General features: G+C 37.7%; 1 protein-coding gene across 1 annotated transcript in view; it reads right to left on the reverse strand.

Moving 5' to 3' along the window:
* Positions 1–6,022: 6,022 nt before the first annotated feature.
* The window catches only part of LOC131336002 (uncharacterized), a 61,241-nt gene continuing 43,585 nt past the window's right edge, over positions 6,023–23,678 (reverse strand). The window contains 21 exon segments of the mRNA XM_058371607.1: positions 6,023–6,504; positions 7,067–7,147; positions 11,533–11,643; positions 11,737–11,925; positions 12,027–12,092; positions 12,582–12,656; positions 14,099–14,209; positions 14,284–14,372; positions 14,464–14,608; positions 15,449–15,546; positions 16,133–16,274; positions 16,433–16,480; positions 16,584–16,754; positions 16,868–16,936; positions 18,107–18,226; positions 18,318–18,390; positions 18,481–18,603; positions 18,688–18,812; positions 18,960–19,047; positions 19,915–20,126; positions 22,061–22,107. Coding sequence (XP_058227590.1) covers positions 6,322–6,504; positions 7,067–7,147; positions 11,533–11,643; positions 11,737–11,925; positions 12,027–12,092; positions 12,582–12,656; positions 14,099–14,209; positions 14,284–14,372; positions 14,464–14,608; positions 15,449–15,546; positions 16,133–16,274; positions 16,433–16,480; positions 16,584–16,754; positions 16,868–16,936; positions 18,107–18,226; positions 18,318–18,390; positions 18,481–18,603; positions 18,688–18,812; positions 18,960–19,047; positions 19,915–20,126; positions 22,061–22,107 — 2,366 coding nt within the window. The 3' untranslated portion in view covers positions 6,023–6,321.

Raw genomic sequence — 23,678 nt, forward strand, 5'->3', positions numbered from 1 at the left:
TGTGTAGTGCACGTCAATGGACAATGGCGCACGTTGCACCCCACTGGGTTACAACTTTGGCCAACGGTCAGACTTGTTCACGAAAGGCTACTGGGCTCAGGTAATAGCATTAGTTGTTGTCCTGGCCTAGACGGCTCCCTTCGAGGCTACATTGAGAATACGAGGTAGTTTACACCTCTTGATGGGATACGCGCAAACTTGCTTTCCTCCTTTCGCCTTCTGGAACCACCTCCTTGTGTAACACCCAAGATTTTTCATTATGATAATCATGCTTATTGAAGTATAAGTTAATCGTATATATTAAATTATACCGTATTAAGTGCTTACGTGTCATGTATATGCTATGTGACACACAAATTATGTTCGCATCATGTCATATGCATGATTTATGGGTTATGTGTCTCTATGTGGTGAGAATTTAATGCAGGGAATAATAGTAATTGACCAAATTCATACATTGTGCCACATGAAACATTTTAGTCCACAGCTGATAGGATAATTTTCACTCTTAAGTGAGATAAAAATCAGCCCCCCTCTCTTTTCTCTCATTATGTTATATCTCTCTCTCCACCCATATCTCTTCTTCTCAAGAAGTCTAGAAAGCTCCATGTCTTCCTATTTCTAGGGTTTCTAATTACGGAGACATCAAGTTCCTAGAGCAAGATTAAGTCTCAATTCCATCTCTAATCTAAGTATTTGAAGCTCTCAATTCATCATCTAAACCTAGTGGTGGTGAGTTTTCTTGTATTGAGTGAATCTTCAAGTATGTCCATATAGTCATGTAAAAATTGCATATGCATCCTTGAGATTAAGGTATTTTGCTTCAAATCATGATAGAACAATGGTTGCAAGATGTATTTGTTAAATTTTAGTTGGTATAGAAGAGGGATAAAACCCTAGTTTTGAAGAAAGGTAGTTTGAAGAAAATCTGTCAAGAGTTTCAATTGATTATCTCAAGCCACAAATTTTTAGACATAGTAAATCATTTTTTAATTTTACAAAAGTTGTATGGGATGTTCCTCTACGAGTCTTCTAGGTTGTGTAAATATTTCAGGTTCAAATTCCTTAAAAAGTCTACAAAATTCACGCACTAAGATGCACTCTGTTTTTGTTGTTAATGCTGAATCTGTGTTTTTAGCCTTCAGTTTTGGGTGTATTCGACCTAGTTCCTCACCTTATTATCTTCTATAATTTTTATGTGAGGTACCCATATGGGTTTATTAGTTTGTGTCCAAAATTTGGAGTAAAATTCAAAGAGAATAATTTTAAACAATTCTTTTACTAAGTTGCGTTCTGTTACTCAAGATGTTGAATTCTGCACTTTTGGTCTTGGTTCCTCTAATTTGTAAGCATAGTTCTTGACCTCATAAATTCATGAATAATTTTGATAGCATATGCTTATACGGTAAAATTATCAGGACCTAGTTCCTTATGGTTTGTTCTCAAGAATTCTTCAAGTAAATGTATGTTGAATTGTCATTTTTAGGGATAATGCATATGCATTTTTGTTTTTAGGAATTCTTTATGTAAATGATATATCTGCATATACATATGTAGGATTTGGTAATCAAGGGAAGCATATAATGAATACAAGTTGAGTTAACTTGAAGTGCAAAGAAATATGAGTAACCTCAAACACTTTGAAATGGAAAATTTTATGAATTCTCTTTTTTTTGAAATATGATTTGGTTTTTCTTTGTTATGAAGAGATATGTCGGTGTTTTGAGCGATATGTTATAATGAAAATGTTTCTTAATATGTTTCCTAAGATGTCTGAAGTCTATGTATGTTACAAGTTTTGGTTACGAAATATGTACGCTCTGCCCTTGCTTTACTGTATGTGCCTAGCTGGTGGGTTCTGAAATATCCTAGCTTCCCTAGGTTTATAGATTTGCTATTGATAATCTCTTAATCAAGAACTCATCAATCAATATATCAACTCAATCGCACAATGAAGAGCAATAAAAAGAATAACACCGAATATATGTGAAAAACCCGTAGATGGATAAAAACCACGGGAATGAATCATGTACTAAAAACATTCTACGATTACAAATATTCTTACTAAATTACTATGTATCCTCACCACGAGTCCTTAGAACTATTTGCCGAATCCACGTTCATCGTACCCTAGCATGATCGCCGAATTCTGAATCCTTTCAAACTCCACGAAAGAATGTCGCACAGATGTTGAATATGTTGAAGTAGGAAAAAGAACAGCCTCTCCTAGAACATCATTTAGCCCCAAGTGTTTATGAAACTGTTGTAATCTTCGAGAACTCACGATACTCGCCTCTAAAGGAGTTTTATATCAGAGGTATATCACTAGGCTGAAGAGCAGCACTCTGCCTTTTTTTTTCTATCACCATATGGGTCGATACTTTTAAGGCCCCAAAACACATCCGAGCAAAAAACGAACTGGCTCAATATGAACTTGACTTTGCTTGAGCAAAATACCCTATTTTCCAACTCTTTCGTGAACCGGCCCAATAAGAACTTGACTAACATCTACCGCACTCAACTACAAAAATTGAGATTTCTTTCCGTACCCTAGCACAGACTCTTTATCAAAGTGTAAAAGAAAAGTACAACTCGATGAAAAAGAAAAGTACAACTCGATGAAAAATGATACATGCAAATGTGTGTTTTTGTCATGAATGTGCAAACCAAAAAGGAAACTCGGCCTATGTATTAAAACACTTCAAAAAATAATAATGGTGTGGTTACTTTTACCACAATAAGTTTGGGCCCTGGAAAACTCAAGGAAGGTCCTGCTGTTCACATAGGTTGATCACGGCTTGTAAACCTGAAAAGCAACATGGAAAATTGGAGTTTGCAAAGTAGGAATCAGTTTTGGTGCCAAAACTGCACAAACAACTGCAGGGGGTAACAGAACCGGATTAATAAATAATGTGTTTCAACAACTTATAGCAGCTAGAGAACACCACGCTAGCATAGGTGGTTTGTTCTCCTCTCTCCCCAGTGGTGACCAAGGTTCAAGGTTCGAGTCCCACGGGGAGCAGGTTTGGGGTTTCAGGGCTATGGATAGTGTAACAACCCTGATTTTTAGTAAGTAAAAATTTCGTTAAAAATTTGAATTTTATTTTAATACTTGGATTTGCTTCCAAAAAAAATTTCTTTTTAACTTTAATAATCCGTCATAACTAGATTTGAGACTTATAAAATATATTTCATGGCTAGAGATTCTACTTGGCAAGTATAGTTAGATTCTAACCAATTAGAGGAACCTAACTACCAATTCATTTAGTTACTTTCTCCTAACCCTAGATGAGCCTTTTGAACCTCCTTGAACCTTTCAAACCCTAATAAAACCTTTTGGACCTAGGTTATTATATGCATATACATACACATATATATGACTAGTTAACAAGTCATACTTGTCATCTTGGATCTTTACCCATTGGATGATAAAAGTTAGAGAAACTTTTATCCATTAGACGATAGACTTTCCATTAAAAAGATATATATGCTAGATTGTTAAGTACAAATATATAATTATATATAGGTATATATACACATGCCTAAAAGGACATATAAGCATTATTTAGGTAGATATTACTTCACCCCATTAACCATTGGTCAATAACTACTAGGAAAAATATTATCCATTGGATAATAGAGTCAATCTTCCAACAAGTACTAGGATTTATTAAATAAATCATTTTCTAGATTTCCCATGTGATGATATACATATATATATATATATATATATTGTACAAGAGAGAGAGAGAGAGAGAGGAGGGAGAGAGAGAGAAGGAGAGAAAAGAGGAGATTTGGTTGTACCTTAACTTGATTTTTCATGATCTTCTTACATCCTTTCAATTTTGGGTTATATACTTGTTCAAGCAAAATCCATTCACATTGTCCTTATTTGTACATCTACCAATTTAAAACCTTGTACAATCCTCCTTTCCTCCACCAATCTTTCCATAATCCAATCCAAAGTACTAAATCTAGCCATGCAAGCCTAGAACTAGGTCTTGATCTTTCAAAGAAAGCATGACAAGTTGAATAAAAAATGAGATATGGAGAGGGAGAGAGATTCGGGTGGGAGAGAGAGAGGGAGGAGCCTTGGCCTATAAATAGCAAGTCATTCCAAGCTTAAACTCACACCTTCACACTTTGCTCCAACTTCTCTCTAGAATTTCTAAGCTTTCCAAGTTCAAGTTTCTTGAGTTTTCTTGAAGTTCTTGAGAGCTACCACCAAACCACCTCCAAAAACCACCCCTAGATCTTTAAAGTAGCCTAGTTTAGTTAGCAAAGTTGTTTCTAGGAAGAGAAAACCCATCTCTCTTCCTTTCGAAGCACTTCGGAGCCGTTATGCCGCCGATTCGCAAAACCGACGACCTATTCTCAAAAACCGACCCACCGCCAAGAAGTAAGGTAGGATTCCTTGTCCACCAACTCTACGTATAGAACCGTATGTTAGAAAGTAGATTACCCTTATCCCCTATCTCTAAGTATATGTAGGATTCCTTGTCCACCAACTCTACATATAGAACCGTATGTTAGAAAGTAGATTACCCTTATCCCCTATCTCTAAGTATATGTAGGATTCCTTGTTCACCAACTCTACGTATAGAACCGTATGTTAGAAAGTAGATTATTCTTATCCCCTATCTCTAAGTATATGTAAAATACCTCTACTTACTTACTCTACGTATATTGTATGTTGTTTGTATATCGAAATGCATAAAAGTATTCGTATTTTGATCTTAAGGATGATTATGAGCATGTATATATGATTACTTGGATTACCTGTTTGATATGTGATAAAGCATAAGTGGTATCCACTCCAAAGGTGTCCGTATATGTGGCGTTATGCTTTAAGTTGTGATATGAGCATGATAGAATAATATAGAGTTGGATGATCTTGCTAGTTTAGTTTCAAGATTACAATGAATGATTTATGATTACGTATGAGAAAAGTCCTACTGCGGAGTCTATGCACGAAAACGAGACACAGAAATCAAGAAAGTTAGAAACATGACACCTAGGGTGTAGTTAATGAAAAGATGTGTTTCGATACTGCAATGTGGCTGAACGCGGTAGCCCATTGTGTGTAAGGATTTTAAAAACCGCAATGTAGCCGAACTTGGTAGCCCATTGTGTGGTGTGTGTTGCCATGGAACCGGACGTGGTAGTCTCATTGAAGGTAATTTAATGTTTATGAAAACCGCAATGTGGCCGGACATGGTAGCCCATTGTGAAGATTGCCATGGGGCCGGACATGATAGCTTCATTGGTAATGTGGCTTGGTTATCCGCGGAGAGGAGCCAATGCAAAGTTTTGTGTGCCAATGGGAACCTGATGCGACGGAACCATTGTGAGGATACTCGGGAGACCGGAACGGCGGAACCGAGGTTGGGTGAATAAAAACGATTTTGGAAATGATGATATGGTAAATGAAAAGTGGAAAATGGAGACACAGTCCACAACGAGTCGCGTAGGAGAAACTCAGAGAATTTTGGACACCAACGCTAGTTGAATATTGATTGTGAATGTGTCATTGTTAACCGTTTTCTTATGTATGCATGATCTATATGAAAATCGTCAGTTTTATGATCTATTGTTCGTAAGTTAAAGGTTAGTGGGTAAGGATTATCCTATTGAGCCTTCGTAGCTTATGGTATTACCTTTTGGTGACCCTGACATATTATATTGGTAGCGACGCCGGTATAATATGTCAGACCTTATAGATGAACAGGATGAGCTGTACACATTGGAGGCCTTCGGAGCCGAGGAGCTTGCTAGGATGGAAGAGCAGGCGGAGCAGTAATTAGGAACGCTAGTTCCCTCCCTTGATAGATAAAAGTACTCTTGTAAGACTTTGTGATGTAATAATGAGCCAGACTCACTTTGTTTTTGTAATAAAATGTCTTTTTAACGTACCCAAAATTCGGAGCGTTACAGATAGCCTCTAAGCCCCCAGTTGACTAACATACTAACACCCTACTAATGTATATCGTTTGGCAAAAAAAAAAAAAAAACTCATAGCAGCTAAAAGCAACCAAAATACAATCATAATCTCAAAAACACAACTACCGAAACCTACAATGATCAGTTTTTTCAATTTATGTTGAGCGCTTTTGCCTTTGCAAGGGCTATGACAAACAATCAGGCATGAATATACACCATAACAAGGCCATAAGCAATCCTTATAGGCTGTAACAAACAGGAATACTAATCATTCATAAAGCATATCTTTTGCACATCACAAGAAAATGAGAATTGTTGTTCAACAGACTTCAAGCGGTAGGAAAAGCTTGAAAGTACCTTTCTCTGTCCAACATAAGATTTTTAGCACGCTTTTCTAGCAGAGCCAAATAGATGCATCTTTTGAGCAACAACTAGTTTCATGGCTTCCTTTGTGGATGCCATAACATGGATGAGATCGTTCTGGGGGCAGCTTATGGAGTCCATGTAAGCCCTCCTCACCTCAGTATTCACATTGAACTTCCTCACACCCCGCTCTATGCATTCCTGTCAAGGCAGTCAAACAGGAAAAATGACAACACTCAGATTCTAATCAGCATTGTCAAGGTAAGCCTTAGTTTAGTGCAATCTAAAAATGCACTGGAAACTCCTCAGAGTTAATGCATCGTTTGTTTGGGCAGCAAATATTCTCCGAATATTTTTCCCCATAAAAAATGTTTCCTCGCGTTCACTGAAAATGATAGTGCTAGTGGTTGCATAGGGGTAGTTTGGGTGGTGGTCATAGGTGTTATGGCAATGATGATGGGGGTAAGATGTGGTGGTGGAATGGTAGCAGTGTGCTGATGACATTGGTGGTTGCATTGGCAAGACCCTGGTTTGTCTTGTTATGCCTGGAAACAGTTTGCTACATTTTAAAGAAAATAATTCCACGAAAGCAACTCGTTTTCCCTTGACCACTGAAAACATTGTCTGTTGACTTTCATTTTTCGTTGTGTTAACCATCAGAATTCAGTAAAGGTATTATTCAAAACTAACACAGCACAACAAGAGAAACTCAGAAAATCAAGCACATTTGAGACATAATAACCACTATTATCAAGTGGTGCACCTTGACAAGTTCCCTGGGCAATCCAGAAGCTCCATGAAGAACAAGATGGACTCCCTTCTTTGCGCTTAAGACGTGAAGATCCTGGACAAAGCATGTGCTCAGATTAAAAGTTAATATGGATATCAGTCTGACGGTTTCCTAAGCAATGTTCCAATGAAGAAATATAAGATCCACTTGAAAATCACAAACTGTGTATGTCTGCAAGGAACTCCATGAATGAGCCTGTGACAATACCATTTAACAAAACCAAGTTTCAACAAATAAATAATAACCTCCATGAAATTGGAGTTTCCTTTCAGTTTTCTTGAACTTGTATGGCATTTCCTGAAACACAGATATGCAATTCCTGGCTGTGTATTTATATGTTATGTAATCTGGAGAATCAATATAACTACTAAAAATACAAAGCAGGTGTAGTGCCAAAAATCTATACCACATAACTCCACTCGGCATTCCCTCTTCTTTTTTTTTTTTTGCTATTTAACCAAAAACCAAGAAAAATCAGCTAAAAAAGCATATGTTCATTCCCCTCCTTTCCCAAGCCTCATACATTTCCCTGCTCACCGTGCACACTACCTCATGAAAATGAAATACAAAAGATTTTTAAATAAAATAGTTAAAAATGGAAGAGACTTGCAGAAATTTGAGGTATGGTTAAACATAATATTACCTTTGGATTAAAACTAATTTGATTTTCCCTCTCCTCCATGTATCAGGGAAAAACATAGATATTGCGAAATTTGACTATTTATTTAGATGATTTGTAGTATTAATGGAATATTCTAAAACACGGTCCTTAAGTCTTATTCTTTCCGAACATATGAATTGGTGTGCATAGTAAGCAAATCCAACTCAACAGAGGAAAAGTTTATACTTAATAAAACTCAAGGTTCTCTGTCTGTGTTCCACCCTTTGCATTTAAATGAAAATTCTCATAAAGTAAACCCTAGAACCCTCTTCCAACAGTTGCTTCATCTAGTTATTCCAGCTAATTCGTTAACTATAAAATTTAGCCAGAAAACCCTATACCAAGCATTGTGACAGTATCTACATGTTCTCTCTCTTCATCAAAAAGTCATACTTCATCCACCCAGATATATTATTCACATATAATAAGATTACTCTGTGAACTTAAAGACTATGAAGCACCGGCACTCCAAAAGGACGCCGTATCCACGTATTGGACACGGGGACACGGCTTGGGGACACAGGGACATGTATTGGACACACCATGTGGCGTGTCCAATAATTTTTATTATTTTTTGATAGGGGACACAACTGGGGGTCAAAATGTAATTTTTTTTAATTTTTTGGGGGTTAACATGAAATTATTCAAAAAAAATAGAGTCAACTGTAATTATGCCTTTGAAAAAAAATTATACAATTAGTGAAATTATTCATATACAACGATGGTTCATAAAAAAATTATGAATGATAATATATATTTTTTATTTATTTATACACGTGGCGTGTCCCCCGCCGTGTCCATGTCCCCATTTTTTTAGAATTGCTGTGTCCCGTGTCTGTGTCCGTGTCCTACATAGCTTACAGAAAAAAAGAACGGAGAAAGAAGAAGAAACTGTATTGTATTATTGATTCAAGTTAATACAAATGCAAAGCTAACACATGCCTAAGATGGAAAATATTACAAGATGCGAGGTATGATCACGATATCATGCCTAAAATAGAAGATTACACGGATATACAATCCCCCCAAGATGGAAAATATTACAAGATACGCTCACGATATCATGCCTAAAATAGAAGATTACAAGGATACCCAATCAACCAAGGAGGAAGCGAAAACGAGCTGCAGTGTGGGTCTTTGTGAAAAGTCCACCAACTGCAGCGTAGACGAATCGAAGGGTGGAGTAATGGGGTAGAGTAATGCCAGACTGAAGATGCACAATAGAGATATGTAGGAGAAGAAACAGAGACATCCATGTCGGATAGAAGCCACACTATTTCTGAGGTAGCGTGGGCCATAGCACGGTATTCGGCTTCAGCAGTGAAACGAGCAACAGCAGATTGCTTTTTACTCTCCTCTAACTCACATGTTGTTTCTTAGTAGGCCAAACACTCTGTGTCCTATAACATGGCTAGTCTTATAGCAGCGGTATGGTAGAATTTCTCCATCAACTTTGTGGGTATCTAGCGGTCCACTCTGCCACTTGGCCCATGCAACTTCTACTCTAATGATGTTCTTTGTAATTCCTCCATCCTTAATAACAATTGAGCCAAGATGATAAAAAACGCTTGCTTCTTGGTAACTCTTGATTTTGGAGGGTCACACTATAAACACGACCACTTTGACTACCACTAAAAAACACCCATTTGTAGGGAACGTTATAAAAAAATTAGAACAAGGAAAAAAATGACAGACCATATTATTAAAAGCTTGAGTAAGAATGGATTTCGTTTGGAAATGCATGCATTTCTTATGCATTTGCAAGGTGGCCTTTGCTGATTCACACGGGATTCTACATGTCAAAATTAAATAATTTGAATATAAATTTCATAATTAATTCGATTTTATATTATTTGATATTAACTTCAAATTATTAATTCTAATATTATAATTGTTACAAGATATTCGAGGGAGATTAGAGACCCCAGTAGTCCTAGCCGTAAACAATGGATACTAGGTGTTGTACGTATTCACCTGTGCAGTGTTGTAGCTACTTATATCTTTTTGATCAGAGGTTGAATCGATCATCACAAGAAGAATTAGGCCAAAAATATATATGCTTCTGATGGATCGAGCGAGTGAACCAGCAGCAGAGCTAGCATCCGCAACAGTATCTAGAATCTATGGAGATCCATTATTTTATTTTATAGTTCTAATTATAATAAAAAATAGTCACTTCGTAATGACAGATCACGACCATATTATTAAAAGCTTGGGGTAAGAATGGACACTCCACGTATTCCATTTTATTCCTACTAATCCTAATGCTCCTCTCCAAGCTTCTAGTTTAGTATTAACACCTCTCGCAGTTTCATCTACTTAGAAATTATCATTTGCCAACTACATACACCGTGGAATATCATCCAAAATAAGAATAGTCAATTCATCCGCAACTAAAGCAAAGAGGTAAGGACTCAAAGCAAACTCTAGGTGTAATCCTAGTTTGATTGGTAGTTCGCTTGTTTACCCACTGGGGATCGAATAGTAGTGGCAGCACCCTCATACACTATGTAGCATGGACACGGACACGGGAATTCAAATACAATGGGGACACGGTCACGGGAGCTAACTGCTTTTCACTCGAATTCAACTTCAATGATGCACATGTGCCAACAGATATCTCTGTGGAAAATCTCCAGCATCTGGTACGGCAAGTCTTGGCAGCCAACACCATTACTTTCAGTGATGAGGGGCTCCCTCCAGAGGGTACTAAGCATAAATAATAAGGCACTGCATATCCAGGTGAAATGGTAGTGGCACGGGTACTGATTGACAATGGCTCGGCGCTCAACATCTGCCCACTCTTCACCATTACGAAACTTGGAATGAGCAAAGCTAACATCCAACCCAGTAATATGACTAACCGAGCTTTTGATGGCTCCAAGAAAGAAGTTCAAGGGGAAAAAATTCTCGCAGTAGAAATCGGACCATACATTTTCGATGTGTTGTTCCAGGTTCTGGATGTTCACCATATATTTAAGAAATATATACTAATATAGTGATACACATTTAAGACTTAAATCCCGATACATACTAAAATGTACAACATACTCCCTCTGTTCCTAAATGATAGTCCACCACGAAAAGACGTGCAATTTTATTGACGCAACCTTAAAGAACTAATTGACATTTAATTTGATGTCAACAAATTTAAAAAAATTGCACAGAGTACTTTTATCTTTTTATCCAAAAAAGAGCACGTATTTTCATAGTGACAACTATTTAAAAACGGAGAGAGTACTAAAATATACAAAGACATATATACTGTCATGTATATATTTGAAAATATACAGAGATATAAGCTTATATATGCTGATATACATATACACCAACACATATCTATATACAGCGCACAAGAGAGAGAGAGAGAGAGAGAGAGAGATGATCCATCGATCTAGGGATCTAACAGGCTTTTTAACGTGTTGGTTGTCAGCAACCGAACCCACAACAAGGAAATAAAAGTAACATTAGTACTTTCACTATCACTAAAGGATCTTAACGAAAATCAATCAGAAAATCCTAATGCCATTCAAAAAAAATCAGAAAATCCTAATACACCGAAATCCCTAAAATCATGGGATTGTTTTCCTTCTCGTAATAAGCTAGGCCAAACAACTCCTTGTTCCTCGTCAACAGGTTATCATGACCAGCATATTTCAGATATGGATAATTTTCTCACCATTCGATACCCACAAAGTAACTTGTCAATCCATAAGTAAAAGATAGATGTGAACAGACAATGAAAATGTGGTTAAAACAAAACACGATCAAAATTGACCTTAAGCAAGTCAAGTCTGAGATTAGGGCCACTTGGAGGGTATTTTCCATGGACATTGCCGATACAAACTGCCAAGGCATCTATACCAGTCTCATCAATGAATTGCTCAGCCTGAAATTCATATAGAGCCATATCAACTGATGTCGGGAAGGAAAGTATAAAGGAGAAGAGTATTTAACCAGCTGAGCAAGAAAATTGGAAGACCTGCTCAATATCAGTCATCTTCCCTTCATAGTCTTCAATAGTCAAGTCATCTTCAGTTCCAGATAACCTCCCTAATTCAGCCTCCACCATCATACGTTTTGAGTGAGCCAAGAATGAAATGAACTTTGTGTACGAAATATTGTCCTTGAAGGGAAGGTGTGAACCATCAACCATTACAGAATCAAATCCCTGGCAAGATAAAAAATGGAAAGTACATATGTTTGGTAAACTACTGTTTTAACGCCAAATCCATTGGTACATGCATCCACCAGAACAGAAAGCTGACTTACCAGCTCAAGAACTTCCACCAATTCTCTCTTGGAATTTCCATGATCAAAATGAACAGTGATTGGAACCTGTTGGCATGACAGCAATTCATTCTCGAGAGATTTTACAGCTTGAATTATCAATTGGAAAAGTGAAATAAGAAGATAAATTGAATGTCAGCTATGACAATACAAAACATACTTATACACGGCATTTAGATATGGAAAAACAGACTTTGCACTGATGCAACTGCAACTCAACTGAAAAAGCAGATATCTCAGTCTGATAATCTTTTCGTTTGTACTTTTCAGATAAAGGAAACCTAGACCATCAAACGCATTACAATGCTTACAAAGTTAGGTGTGCAGATTATACCTCGAGCAACAATGTTTAGTTTTTGTTCCCACGACTATTGTTGTCAAATTAAACAAACTTTCTTTTGGTCCAAGGTTATATTTTGCTTCAAGTTCAACTTGGATCATATCCACTCCCCCAATGGCAACATCAAACAATCCTTATTTTCTTCCTTGTGCAACTTGTTATAGCTGTCTATTTCTATTTTATCTAATTCCACTTACACAGGCTTGCTCTGCAGCAGCGATGCAACATGCAACCAAGGGAATTCCCCCTTGCTTCAAGGCACTAGGATGGATCTGTGACATAAACAGCAACCTCATTAAAAGGGCTAAAATATCCAACAAATGAATATGGAGAATGCATCATCTAGCTCTTCATTTTCAGTGATGGAAAGAATGAAAATTCATAAGAAAGGGAAAACTGAATTTGCTCTCCTTAATGATGCATAGAGTTTATCTATATATGTACCAAACGTAGAAGCTATCACAGGAACAAATTTGTGGTGGCTTTGCATTTTGGCTTCCCGATTGTACGTAAGCAAATAAAATTAACAGATTATGTGATGTACAATTTGTCAATTATTCCCAGTCAAAAGTACATTTTACTAAACTATGTTTCTTTTGATGGCATTTTATTAACCTGTTAAAGCATCCAACTTAAAACCAATTGGCAATGAGTGGAGAGGCTGCCCAGGCTCATATACTAGTTTTGGAGGAGATATTTAACCAATATGGGACAAACTCCAACACTCCCTCGCAAGTGCAACCCCCGACTCGCACGTGGAGAGGTAAGCAAACGATCCATACTTGGATCACAACAAACAACGGTGCACTTATGGCACAAACAAGGGGGAACAAATTCTCTGAAACCCTAGCTCTGATACCATATTAGATTGTTAACCACCAACTCATCTAAAAGCTTAAGCTTTTAAAGAGAGGGGCAACTTTATTATTATTTATACCTTCAACATAACCTATGTACCTTCCAGAAAGGGAAAAATTAAACTCATGAAAATTTTAAAGATCCAAATGACTAATATTCTTCTATGCTTTAATTCCCTACAATGGGTAAAAGTGTTTGTTGAATTCAAAAAAGTTTGTGAGCCTTGGAAGCTATTTGTCCTGTTGGTAAGAGTGTATTCCAGAAATGTTAAGTGACCATTTGGTTGTCTTTTGCTACCTTAGTCTCTTCCATAGTTATTTAAGGCAAGAGGCGCAAAAGTCTGTCGGGGTCTAGCGTGAGGCGCAAAGCAAGGCGCACCTAGTCAAGAAAATAACAAAAATAGCATACACAAATACTTCAATAAATAAACACTAAGAAAATGAATTTTAGGAAGTCAACCATTTCAAAATCACAAAAATATCTACCAAACGTCAAAAAGTAAAAAATTCTTGTATAGAAATAACTAAAAGTTCAAATTTAATAAATAAAAATAAAAGAAGGATGGTAAGCATGACATAATTATTGAAACATGCCTAGTATTTCGTATGATGCTGGATTTTACCACATTAAAAGATGGATAAGCAGATGATATGTGTTGTTTAAGAGAAGGCAAAAAGTGCTTAGGGTGTAAAATTAAACCCAACACACGAGTTATTGAAATTTTTATATTATGTGAGTACAAGACACACAGAGACTGGAATACCCTCACTCACTAATACATACCGATATATCTTCTAACAATATGGAATAAGACCTTTTAGTCAATATTTAACTATTCTCACAGACTGCTTCATACCTGTAATATAGCAGGACTTTGCTCTTCCTCTGCAGCAGCAACAACTGCCTCAATTCCTTCCAGATTGTAAATATTGAATGCTCCGACTGCATATCCACCTTTTTCTGCATTCTTTGTAAATGTAAAATTGTAGTCAGTATCTAAATAAAAGTTGATAATCAACAGTTTGGTAAACATTTTCTCACAAGTAGCAACTCCTTGGTTGACGAAAGTCTGACTGGACGAGCCCAAGATTTCACAACTTCTGCAAGAGCTTTACTATCACCAACGTTACCTGAGGAAAAATACATTTTTACAAGTTACACCTTGAAAAAAAATAACAGATTTTTGCAAGAAAATGAAGATATAAAATGAGGTAAGCTTACCAGGGAAAACGATATAAGGAACACCCGGATGTTTACTTTCAGGACCTAGCTGCCACAATGGAACACCTGCTAATGCTTGCCCAACTATTTTGGCACGTTTTGCTTCTAGAGCTTTTGTAGCAAGGTCTGAGGAGGTAATTCCACCCTACAGCAGAAAGGGAAAAAAACGATTGACAACCTAAGCAGATCCATTTTCTTTACTCTTTTTCTTTCCCCGCTTTACTCAACACGTGAAGCAAATATTGCAAGATTTTGAATTGAAATATGATAATGGCAGGAGAAAGGTACATATTTGACCCATAAAGCACTTCCATCCTCTAGGGATGCTAGGGGTTTGTCTAATCTAGTTTTGGACCAGTTGGCAGTTACTTTAACCCAATCCATTACTGCTTTCTCACAATAGCAGGTTAGGATTTTGTACATAATTCCCAGTGAGAGAGTTAAAATTTGGGGTTGAAAAAGTGCCTTGTGTAAGTGAACAACTACTGCTAAGTGATACTTCATTGTCCTTCAACCACCTTGACTACTATTGTCAGGGCAACTTTGGCTGTTCTTCAAACACACAGTATTAGCAGCCTCAATCCCCAACCGAGTACAAATTCGACATTCAATGAATGTCAATGCCAGCCATCCGGTCTCTCAACGTTACAAATCAAGGACACCATGTCTGGCGAAATACCTAACATATATGGGCTATTTTCTAGTTCAATAACTTTCGTACAAGCACTTCTATTGGAAGCATTGCGAAGGAAGGATTTGTACTCTCAAGCAAAAATAGTCACATGCTGGTCAGAAAAATTTGGACACCTTTCTTAATGAAATAAAGGAAAGTAAGCAATAGAATACTATAAATCATGCCACTTTTGTTCTTTAATAATTACTGGAGAAAGTAAGAAACATGAGAAGTTCTCAGCTCTTCATTACTTGTAAGCAAGAAAAAAGGCAGAGGGGTGACAACTTCAACCATTTGACCAAATAGAAGTACCTTTGCAAGAATATAACGAGGTCTTGAAGTTATCCTCCTAACAATTTCCACCAGGGCGGAGCTCACCTTAAAATTGATCTCTAGACTCTCTAAAGGACCTGTCAAATGGAAAAGAGAACCATAATACAGAAATGAAGAAAATAGAAATGTATTCTCCAAAGCAACAATGTAACTGTACTATTCTCTGCATTTATTATGTTCTAATAAGGAAAAATAGACTGTACTGATTTTTATTTTCAATAAGTGAAATTTAATAAAAGGAATCCAAGAGGATGAAACCCCTATATAAATCAGCAAGTATACCTAAGCTAGCGAAAAAAGTGTACAATGACGAAAGAGGTGATCACCGATTCTGCAACTTCCTTGGACAGAAAACGCATTAACAAAAACTTACGAACATCAAATCAAGTATAATCAGGATTGTAGATAAAACTAAAGAGGGAACCTATTGGGATGCGTCTGTTTGGCACACTTTACAGGATAAGGGGTCGAGGAGGTGAAGGTTCTGCTCACAATTGCACAGCTCACAGGTAGTGGAAGTTGGCAGTATGAGGTGGAATATTTTAAATTTCGTTATCATTGTTTACTTTGCGGACCTTCGAGTGGGAAAGGAATCAAAACTCTAACACGTCAATTTAGAAATAACATAACGATTTGATAAGATATGAGGAGAGGCAAACGTACTTTTCCCTGTGACGACCTCTCGGCTAGTCATTATTAGAGTGTCCTTGCAAGCTCCAAGGAAAATATCTGCCATCTCAGCTGTTCGATTTATTTCTTCGTCCCTCTCTTCTACGGATTTCATGGCTATTTTATCAACAGAAATCTATTCATAATAGACAGGGAAAATTACATTTGAACATCCCAGCAATCAGATTGGAAAATAGTGAGTAATGCGTGTGAAAAGAATAAGCGAGATCACGACAAATCTCTCATCTGATACCAATGTACCAAATAGGAAAGGACAATTAGCATCTGAATCACCTCAATAATTCTTAGTATGCGGCTGCATTGTGATTTAAGTTCTTCAACCTGTGGGTTATGAGAACTATGATAATGAACTTGAGAAAAGAATATCAGCTGTACTAGAGGAGCAGAGAAAAGCAAAAAGTATTAAAATAATCACCAACTTAACCTGCTTTGTTGTTTTCGGGACATATGAACCCACAACGATGAGTGCCCCACTCCTTCCTTTAACAATTCCCAGATCCTCAGGCAAAATAGGAGCTTTCGGAGTAATTCCCAGTCGAGCAGAAACAAAACTAGCAGCAGTGCGGCATAAGAAACGCCTTCCCATTAATTCTGCCTGCTAGTCAAAAGTACATCGGTTGAGGATATCTTTCCAGTTTCGACAATTGACAAAGACCTCCCAGGGCTATAATACTCCACCAGAAAACCAGAAGGGACATTAGAATGTACCTGGATCATTCCGGCTGCAAATACAGCCATATCTCTGTCACTAGCTGCATTAATTATACAGGTAGATCCCTGTTTCACCCATTAGAGTGTTAGTAGGTTATGTTGAAGTAAAGGTAGAAACACAACTACTGCAAGCCACTGTCCCAGGGGAGTTGAAAGCACAGTATTAATATGTAATAAGTATGATATATTGCATATTCAGACAGTAAATCTCCGAAACCCACTAAGAGTTGGGAGAGCAGGCTCCACCATGGGGGGGGAATGAGGGAGCTTCTTGTTTTTCAACTAAGGGAGCCCACCGGAGAGAGACTTTGACGTGAGCCAACTAACGAAACATGCAGGGAAAGCAAGACTATTTTATCCTGCAGTTGTTGAAATGGTCCCTACTTATGCCCTCAACATTACAATGAAACTGCGGATGGGACAGAAAACCTCAAGACTGGTGCGGTCAACTAGAAGAACTTGCAGGGAAAAAGTATGCGAAGAAGGAACTGAAATATGTTGCTTCTATGAGTGAAGTCACATATCTAGCGTATTAAGAGACTCATTTGGATGTCTCAAATCCCCTCGGTACGGAAGTGATGTGCAGAGTGAGGGCGGTCTTGGATTCAGTTTGCCAAGTAGCATGGCCGCAGCGCAGTAGTACCTAGGGATGGGTAGGGGCATGTCGATGGCCTGCATGCCTACCTCCAAGGGCGAAAAATCAAACCTGAAGGGAACTAGGGAAGTTTTCATGCCTTTAAGCAAATTCAGGAAACTAACGTAAAAAATATAAAACATAAATGTTGGACTTTAGTCCCACATCGGTTAATTATCACCTCAAAATCAAGTATATGAGCTTGGGCAGCCTCTCCACTCATTGCCAATTGGTTTTGAGTTGGATGCTTTAACATGGTATCAGCACTAGGTTTTCGGAGGCTTTTCCCCTTTGTTTGTGCCATAGTTGCACTTTATTTCATCGGTATCTATAATCTATATGTCCTGGATCCTTTGTTGTGCAAGTCAGGGGTCGCACATGCAGGGGACTGTTCGAATTTGTCCCGCATCAGTTAATTTTCATCTCAAAAAGCCTGGCGGGCCTCTCCACTCATTGCCAATTGGTTTGAGTTGGATGCTTTAATGATAAACAAATTCAAATAGACATGAATCTTCATTACAATCAGTCCCAAACTCTACTCTTGAATTCCTTACTACAAACTACTTGGGGCAGAAAGTCATGTAGAGAATTGTCATCCGTACCTTCTGCAAACTGCAAAGATGCTCACAAACAGCATTTGGTCCACCCTTCCTCAAATGTTGGATGGAGATGGATGTAACACAGTTCGCTTGTATTCTGCCTCTAGTTTTCTCCTCTACCCACTGCAACGAACAAAGAAAGTAATCCCACGAACACCAATTAGAGTTTAGACCAACTGCCACTCGATCAAAGTACATAGGAAGAAATCTAGACCTCACGGAGGTTTGAAGATTTATAGCCAAAAGCAGCATCTTTGGCAAATTCGGTGTCCCCTGCCGGTACAAGCCTACAGACACCAAGATATAGTTCAACAATATTGGTTTTCAGCATGTTGAAACAAGATTGCTGTACTTCACCAGGAAAGGAAATAACAAACCACTCAGAATCAGCAACATAATGTACATCTTCAATGGTGTAACGGCCTCCCTGAACGAAAAAGGGGCAGATGATCCATGCATCCATCTCACCCAGTACGGAAGCAGCTGCATCCGCTTCCTAGATAAACAAGTAGCATTATGTCATTCGTAGAACGTTTATCTTACAATCCAATTCTCCTCGTAATATTAGAAGAGGGTTGCTTTTCCTTGCCTCTGGAAAATGACCTCGTAATGTTGAATCACCACGCAAAACCACTGTAAAGTCGGTGTTCTCAACTAACTTTGCTGCAGCACATAGGTTTCGGCATATGTCTCCAATCAGTGCACTGGCCTGTAAGAAGCGCCATTTCTACTCAGCAAGGGAAGCTTTACAAGGGAGACACCTAGTGACAATTTACTTTCAAGAGAAAAAAGTTATTTTTCGTCTTGGTATGAGCACAATTTTATCATTTTGTGCTTCTGGAGGAAGACTTTTAACCTTATCAGAACTTAGAGAGCGCGAGTTGGTCAAAATAAAAAAGCATGTAGGCTTTTTACCAAACTGTTCAACAAGTGACTCAATGTTCCTGCAAATAAAAAACAGAAAATCAAAAGCAACTAATATTAAGCTTCTTAAATAGAAAGGCATTGAGGGCATCTTGATAGGGAATGACTTTAGAATCAATATTCACTAATGCAGCATATAGATAAATGTCTTCCTTCAAGAAAGTTGTCATTGGCAATGACTATGCAATCAGTAATAGTGAGTGTTCTCCTAATCATCCAATCTCAATACATTAATAGGTAACACCAATAATTACTAAATGTATCTCCTTTTTACATCTATCTAATGATACAAAAGATAGTGGCATATGCAAGCACAAGATAAGATCTTTAGCATGTAAAATTTGTGGAAATGTTACCTAATCCATAGGCTTGAAGGAGAATTACAGTAATTTGTTCGATCCTGATGTTACATGGTCTTGGGTAGAACTCACCCTTATATACTTCATATTACTTTGGTTTGGTACCTAGGCGATGTGGGACTTCACTTTACACCCGAGACATAGACAAAGATAGGTATAATCTAAAAGGTACTCTCTAAAAGACCCAATGTACAAATAAGATAGATTGAGACTTGGATTGGAGTGGTTCTTATTTTTTGAGAAGACTTGATCTTTAAGATACACATAATATTTTGGTCTTCATCATTTTTAAGTGCTTATCTAGCATGCAAGTAAGGAATGTGGAGTACATATTTGGATCCAAAGTGCCTTACTTGATTTGTTGGGCATGTACATACAATAGACTTCACCACTTCGGAATATGCATTGATCAACATGTCTTACAATTAGCACTAGTATCCCGGCACATCATAGAGCGGGTAAAAAAGTACGATACACATCCCGAGTATATAACACCTAGTCAAAAGATCAAATTGGGAAGACACTCACCATTCTGTTAACACTTCAATATCATGAACTGTCTGAGTACCAGTTGGGTCATCGTCCAGAATAACCAACGTTTTCCAATTGCTCTGATGCATTGTACGTATACCATCAGTGGGATCCAGAGGCCATTCAGTTGGAAGAGATTTCAAGACAAGTTCTTTCTTTAGAATGGGTAGTTTCCCTTCAACATTTACACCTGTGAGTGTCTCGTAAAACTGCAAATACAATAAACCACTTATGAGAACTAACTAATGTGAATCCTGATTGTTTCTATGTAGTACCATTTGTTGACTTATTGAATACCATAAGGATCAACTCGAGTTCTGCATGTCCTTTCTGTTATATCAAAAGAGGGAACAATCCACAAACATAAAAGAAACAAGAAAGGAACTTGGAGCACATGAATATGTTTGGCAACAGATGGCATTTAATTTTTTTTAATGTTTGGCAACAGACTGTACAACAGTCTTCAATATCCGATTATTCTATACATCAAGTTTACATGCGCACTCACTTGAAAAGGTAATGCATCATCAAAGAGCTGAATGCACTTGTGTATTACTTTAAAAGTGTACTTAGTCCCAAGGAAACTACATTGTGATAATAACTGACAGCCAAGGTAAATAACAAAGGGCAGGGTAAAAAATAACTAGAACTCAATCAAGACGTTTAAAAGGTGAGCTGAAACAAGGGGGAAGTGGGTAGCAGTGGATTCTCAGTTTACGGAAAGAGCAATTACTACATTTTGATAGAGTGGAAGAAGAAGGATCCTGACTTAGGGATACTCCAATCTAAGCAAGCGGCTAAACTTTCTAACGGTTCTCTTTTCCTTTCTTTCTCTATTCTTCAACTTCATAGATGCCCAAAACAAATGATGAGATTTTTCTTCTCTTTTTTCCTCTTTTTGTAATAGAAGTTTCATTCCAAAACCAAAACAGGAAATAACAAGGTATTCCTGAAATCAAATAACAACCAAAGGAATTCCAAGGCGTGCCTCGATATCCAAACGGAAACGAACACAAACTACAACCTATAAGTAGTAACATATAGCATTCAACTGGGAATGCTCCATGATAGAAATAGAGACCGGTTCCTATAATTGTTTTCTATCTTCTTCCTGGAGCAAATTCTATTCCTAATATAAGTTCCAAAGATGTTGAACAAAGCTCTGTAATCTCTGGACTTCTTGTGGAAAATTCTTGAATTGCTTTCCAACCAAACTTGATGAACCATGAGACGTTTCTTTGTTATCTAATCTTTTTTTTTTTTTTTCTAGCTTGAGATACTGGAGATTCATGTCTGCACATCTTGTTTTCATATGTCCAGGAGAATCAGGACATGTCACAGCATTGTGCTGTCTTCACTGGAACAGTAAGGAACACTAGACTCAATTTTCCTCTAGGGCTATGAATAGGTTTCCAGAGAACAAAAATGTTCCAACTCTTTCAACGGAATTGAAACCATGTCTGTTCCTTGGACCTACTATCAATCTATAGCTACCCTTTCTCAAATGTTGTTGATCTTCAAAATAATGGACATGTGCATACTTACTAAGCAGCTGATATTAATAAGATTCTGTCACCAAAACATCAACAAGATTTGGAACTTGACCTTAAATATGCCAATGGTGTATTTACCAGTTTTCCATTAGAAAGTGATGGCGTAGCTGTTGCTTGGTTGGACCGTAGTTGTCCGGTTTGGAAGCCTCAAGTCAATCGCAAGGGCCCGATGCGTACAATCAAGTCTTTTGCTCCAATAAGTGTCTTTAGTAATTTTGTTATTTTAAATATTAGTAATAGGAGGCATTTAATATTTAATTAGTATTTATAATATTTTCTTTTATTTCCATTACGGTTAATGTTTCCTTTTTATTTCCATTAGGGTTATGAGTCTATAAATAAGATGTTTAGCGATATAATCGTTAGACTTTGATTAATGAGAATTTGAGAACTAGGGTTTTGACCCCTTGTGTGTGTGTGTCTCCCATTCTTCCTCTTTCTTGTCCAGCATCAGAAAGGCAGCTAAATTCAGTTCTAAAAATACTGAGATATTTTTGCATTTGTTATTAGAAGCCAGAGCAGTAAGCTAATAACAAAACTTAAGCTCCCTCCCTCTGTGAAAGCCGAAAGCAAACATCAAGAGTCCATACCTTGACTACAGCAGCATCATCTAACTGCCCCCATCCAGCTGCAGAACCTGCTCAAAGGAAGCAAATAACATACCCATAAGCTAGAAATTACATAGTAGGATAGGCAAAACTGATATTTATGAAACAATTGTGAGCATCTGCGACACATAACAGCTGAGATGACAATTCTCATATGACATTTCATCAGACTATTTGTAGAGACCCGTATTTAATTTTAATACTTCAATGCTTATCAAATGCATGAGTTATGAGAATGGTGAATTTTTATGTGAATTTGTTTTCGAGGCTAATGTGATGAAATTATAAGTGAAAGGGGTGAGAATTGTTGTTTGGAACGATAGGAAAAGTGTGTAAGGTGTTGTGTTAACCCTAACACATAACAATCTTATTTATATAGACGACTCACATATTAAATAAGTAAACTAAGCAATGTGGGACTACTACTAATACTATATTCTAACACTCCCCCTCAAGCTAGAGACTCTCCAGCTTGTTACATATCAACCAACGAAACAATTACCTTAACTACTAACAGCAATAATGAAAAACAACCAACTTGTTAAAAACAATGGAACAACTTTCAATAGCAACGACCAATGAACAACTTCAACGACCAACCAACTTCAACTTCAACGATTTCAATGACTTCAACGAAATAATATCAACGACCAACGACCAACAAACGATTTCAACGACCAATGAATGACGGTGAAGGAATATAGACCACCACGTTCAGCACCCCCACCAATCTTCCTCCCCGTCTGGAGGTCCTGTCTGAGCAAGCATAGCAGTGGTGGAAGAACCCACAGATGTTGGCTAAGTTGACAGAAGGCGCTGGTACTCCTTTGCAGAGATAGTCACCACATTGTCGGCAGAAGGCAGAGTAAGCTGTCCAGCATCTTGAGAGATAGCAACCTGATGAGCCTGAGGAAACCCGTGAAGATGATAACAATACTCCACAGTATGATTGGTTCCCCAACAATAAGTACACAACTTAGAATCACAGCTGCGACTACGACCACATCCCCCTGACATGCAACCTCCATGAGCAAAACCAGAATCACAACCAATGCCACGACCACTAACTCCAGAATCACAACCACGACCACTAAACCCAGAATCATGACCATGACCACGGCTGAAGGAAGGACCTGAACTACTAGAAACAACAGACGCTAATGTTGATCGAACGATCAAGAGAGGGTGCAAACTCATATATAGATGACTGACGAAGACAACTATATTCCTCACTAAGAGAAGGTAAATCTCGAGATCCCAAGAGCTGATTGCTAACACCACGAAAATCAGTGGATGCACCAGATATGAATCAAGCAACCTGCATACGCTCACGCTGGCGTCGCATAACCTGAATGTCAGATGAAATAGGCTCACAAATATTGAGCTCCTCACAAATACCACGAAATTTGGCATAGTAAGCCTCCAAAGATAAATCACCCTGGGATATAGAAAAGGACCGATGAAGATCATACGTCCGACGGAGATTGTTAACACCAGAATACATCTCCTGAGCCTGTGTTTATACCTTTTTGGTAGTATCTAAGAAAACAAGCGTGCTAGCAATATGTTCTTCCATACTATTCCACAACTAGATCGAATC

This window comes from Rhododendron vialii, chromosome 8a, assembly GCF_030253575.1.
Source record: "Rhododendron vialii isolate Sample 1 chromosome 8a, ASM3025357v1".
Taxonomy (NCBI): domain Eukaryota; kingdom Viridiplantae; phylum Streptophyta; class Magnoliopsida; order Ericales; family Ericaceae; genus Rhododendron; species Rhododendron vialii.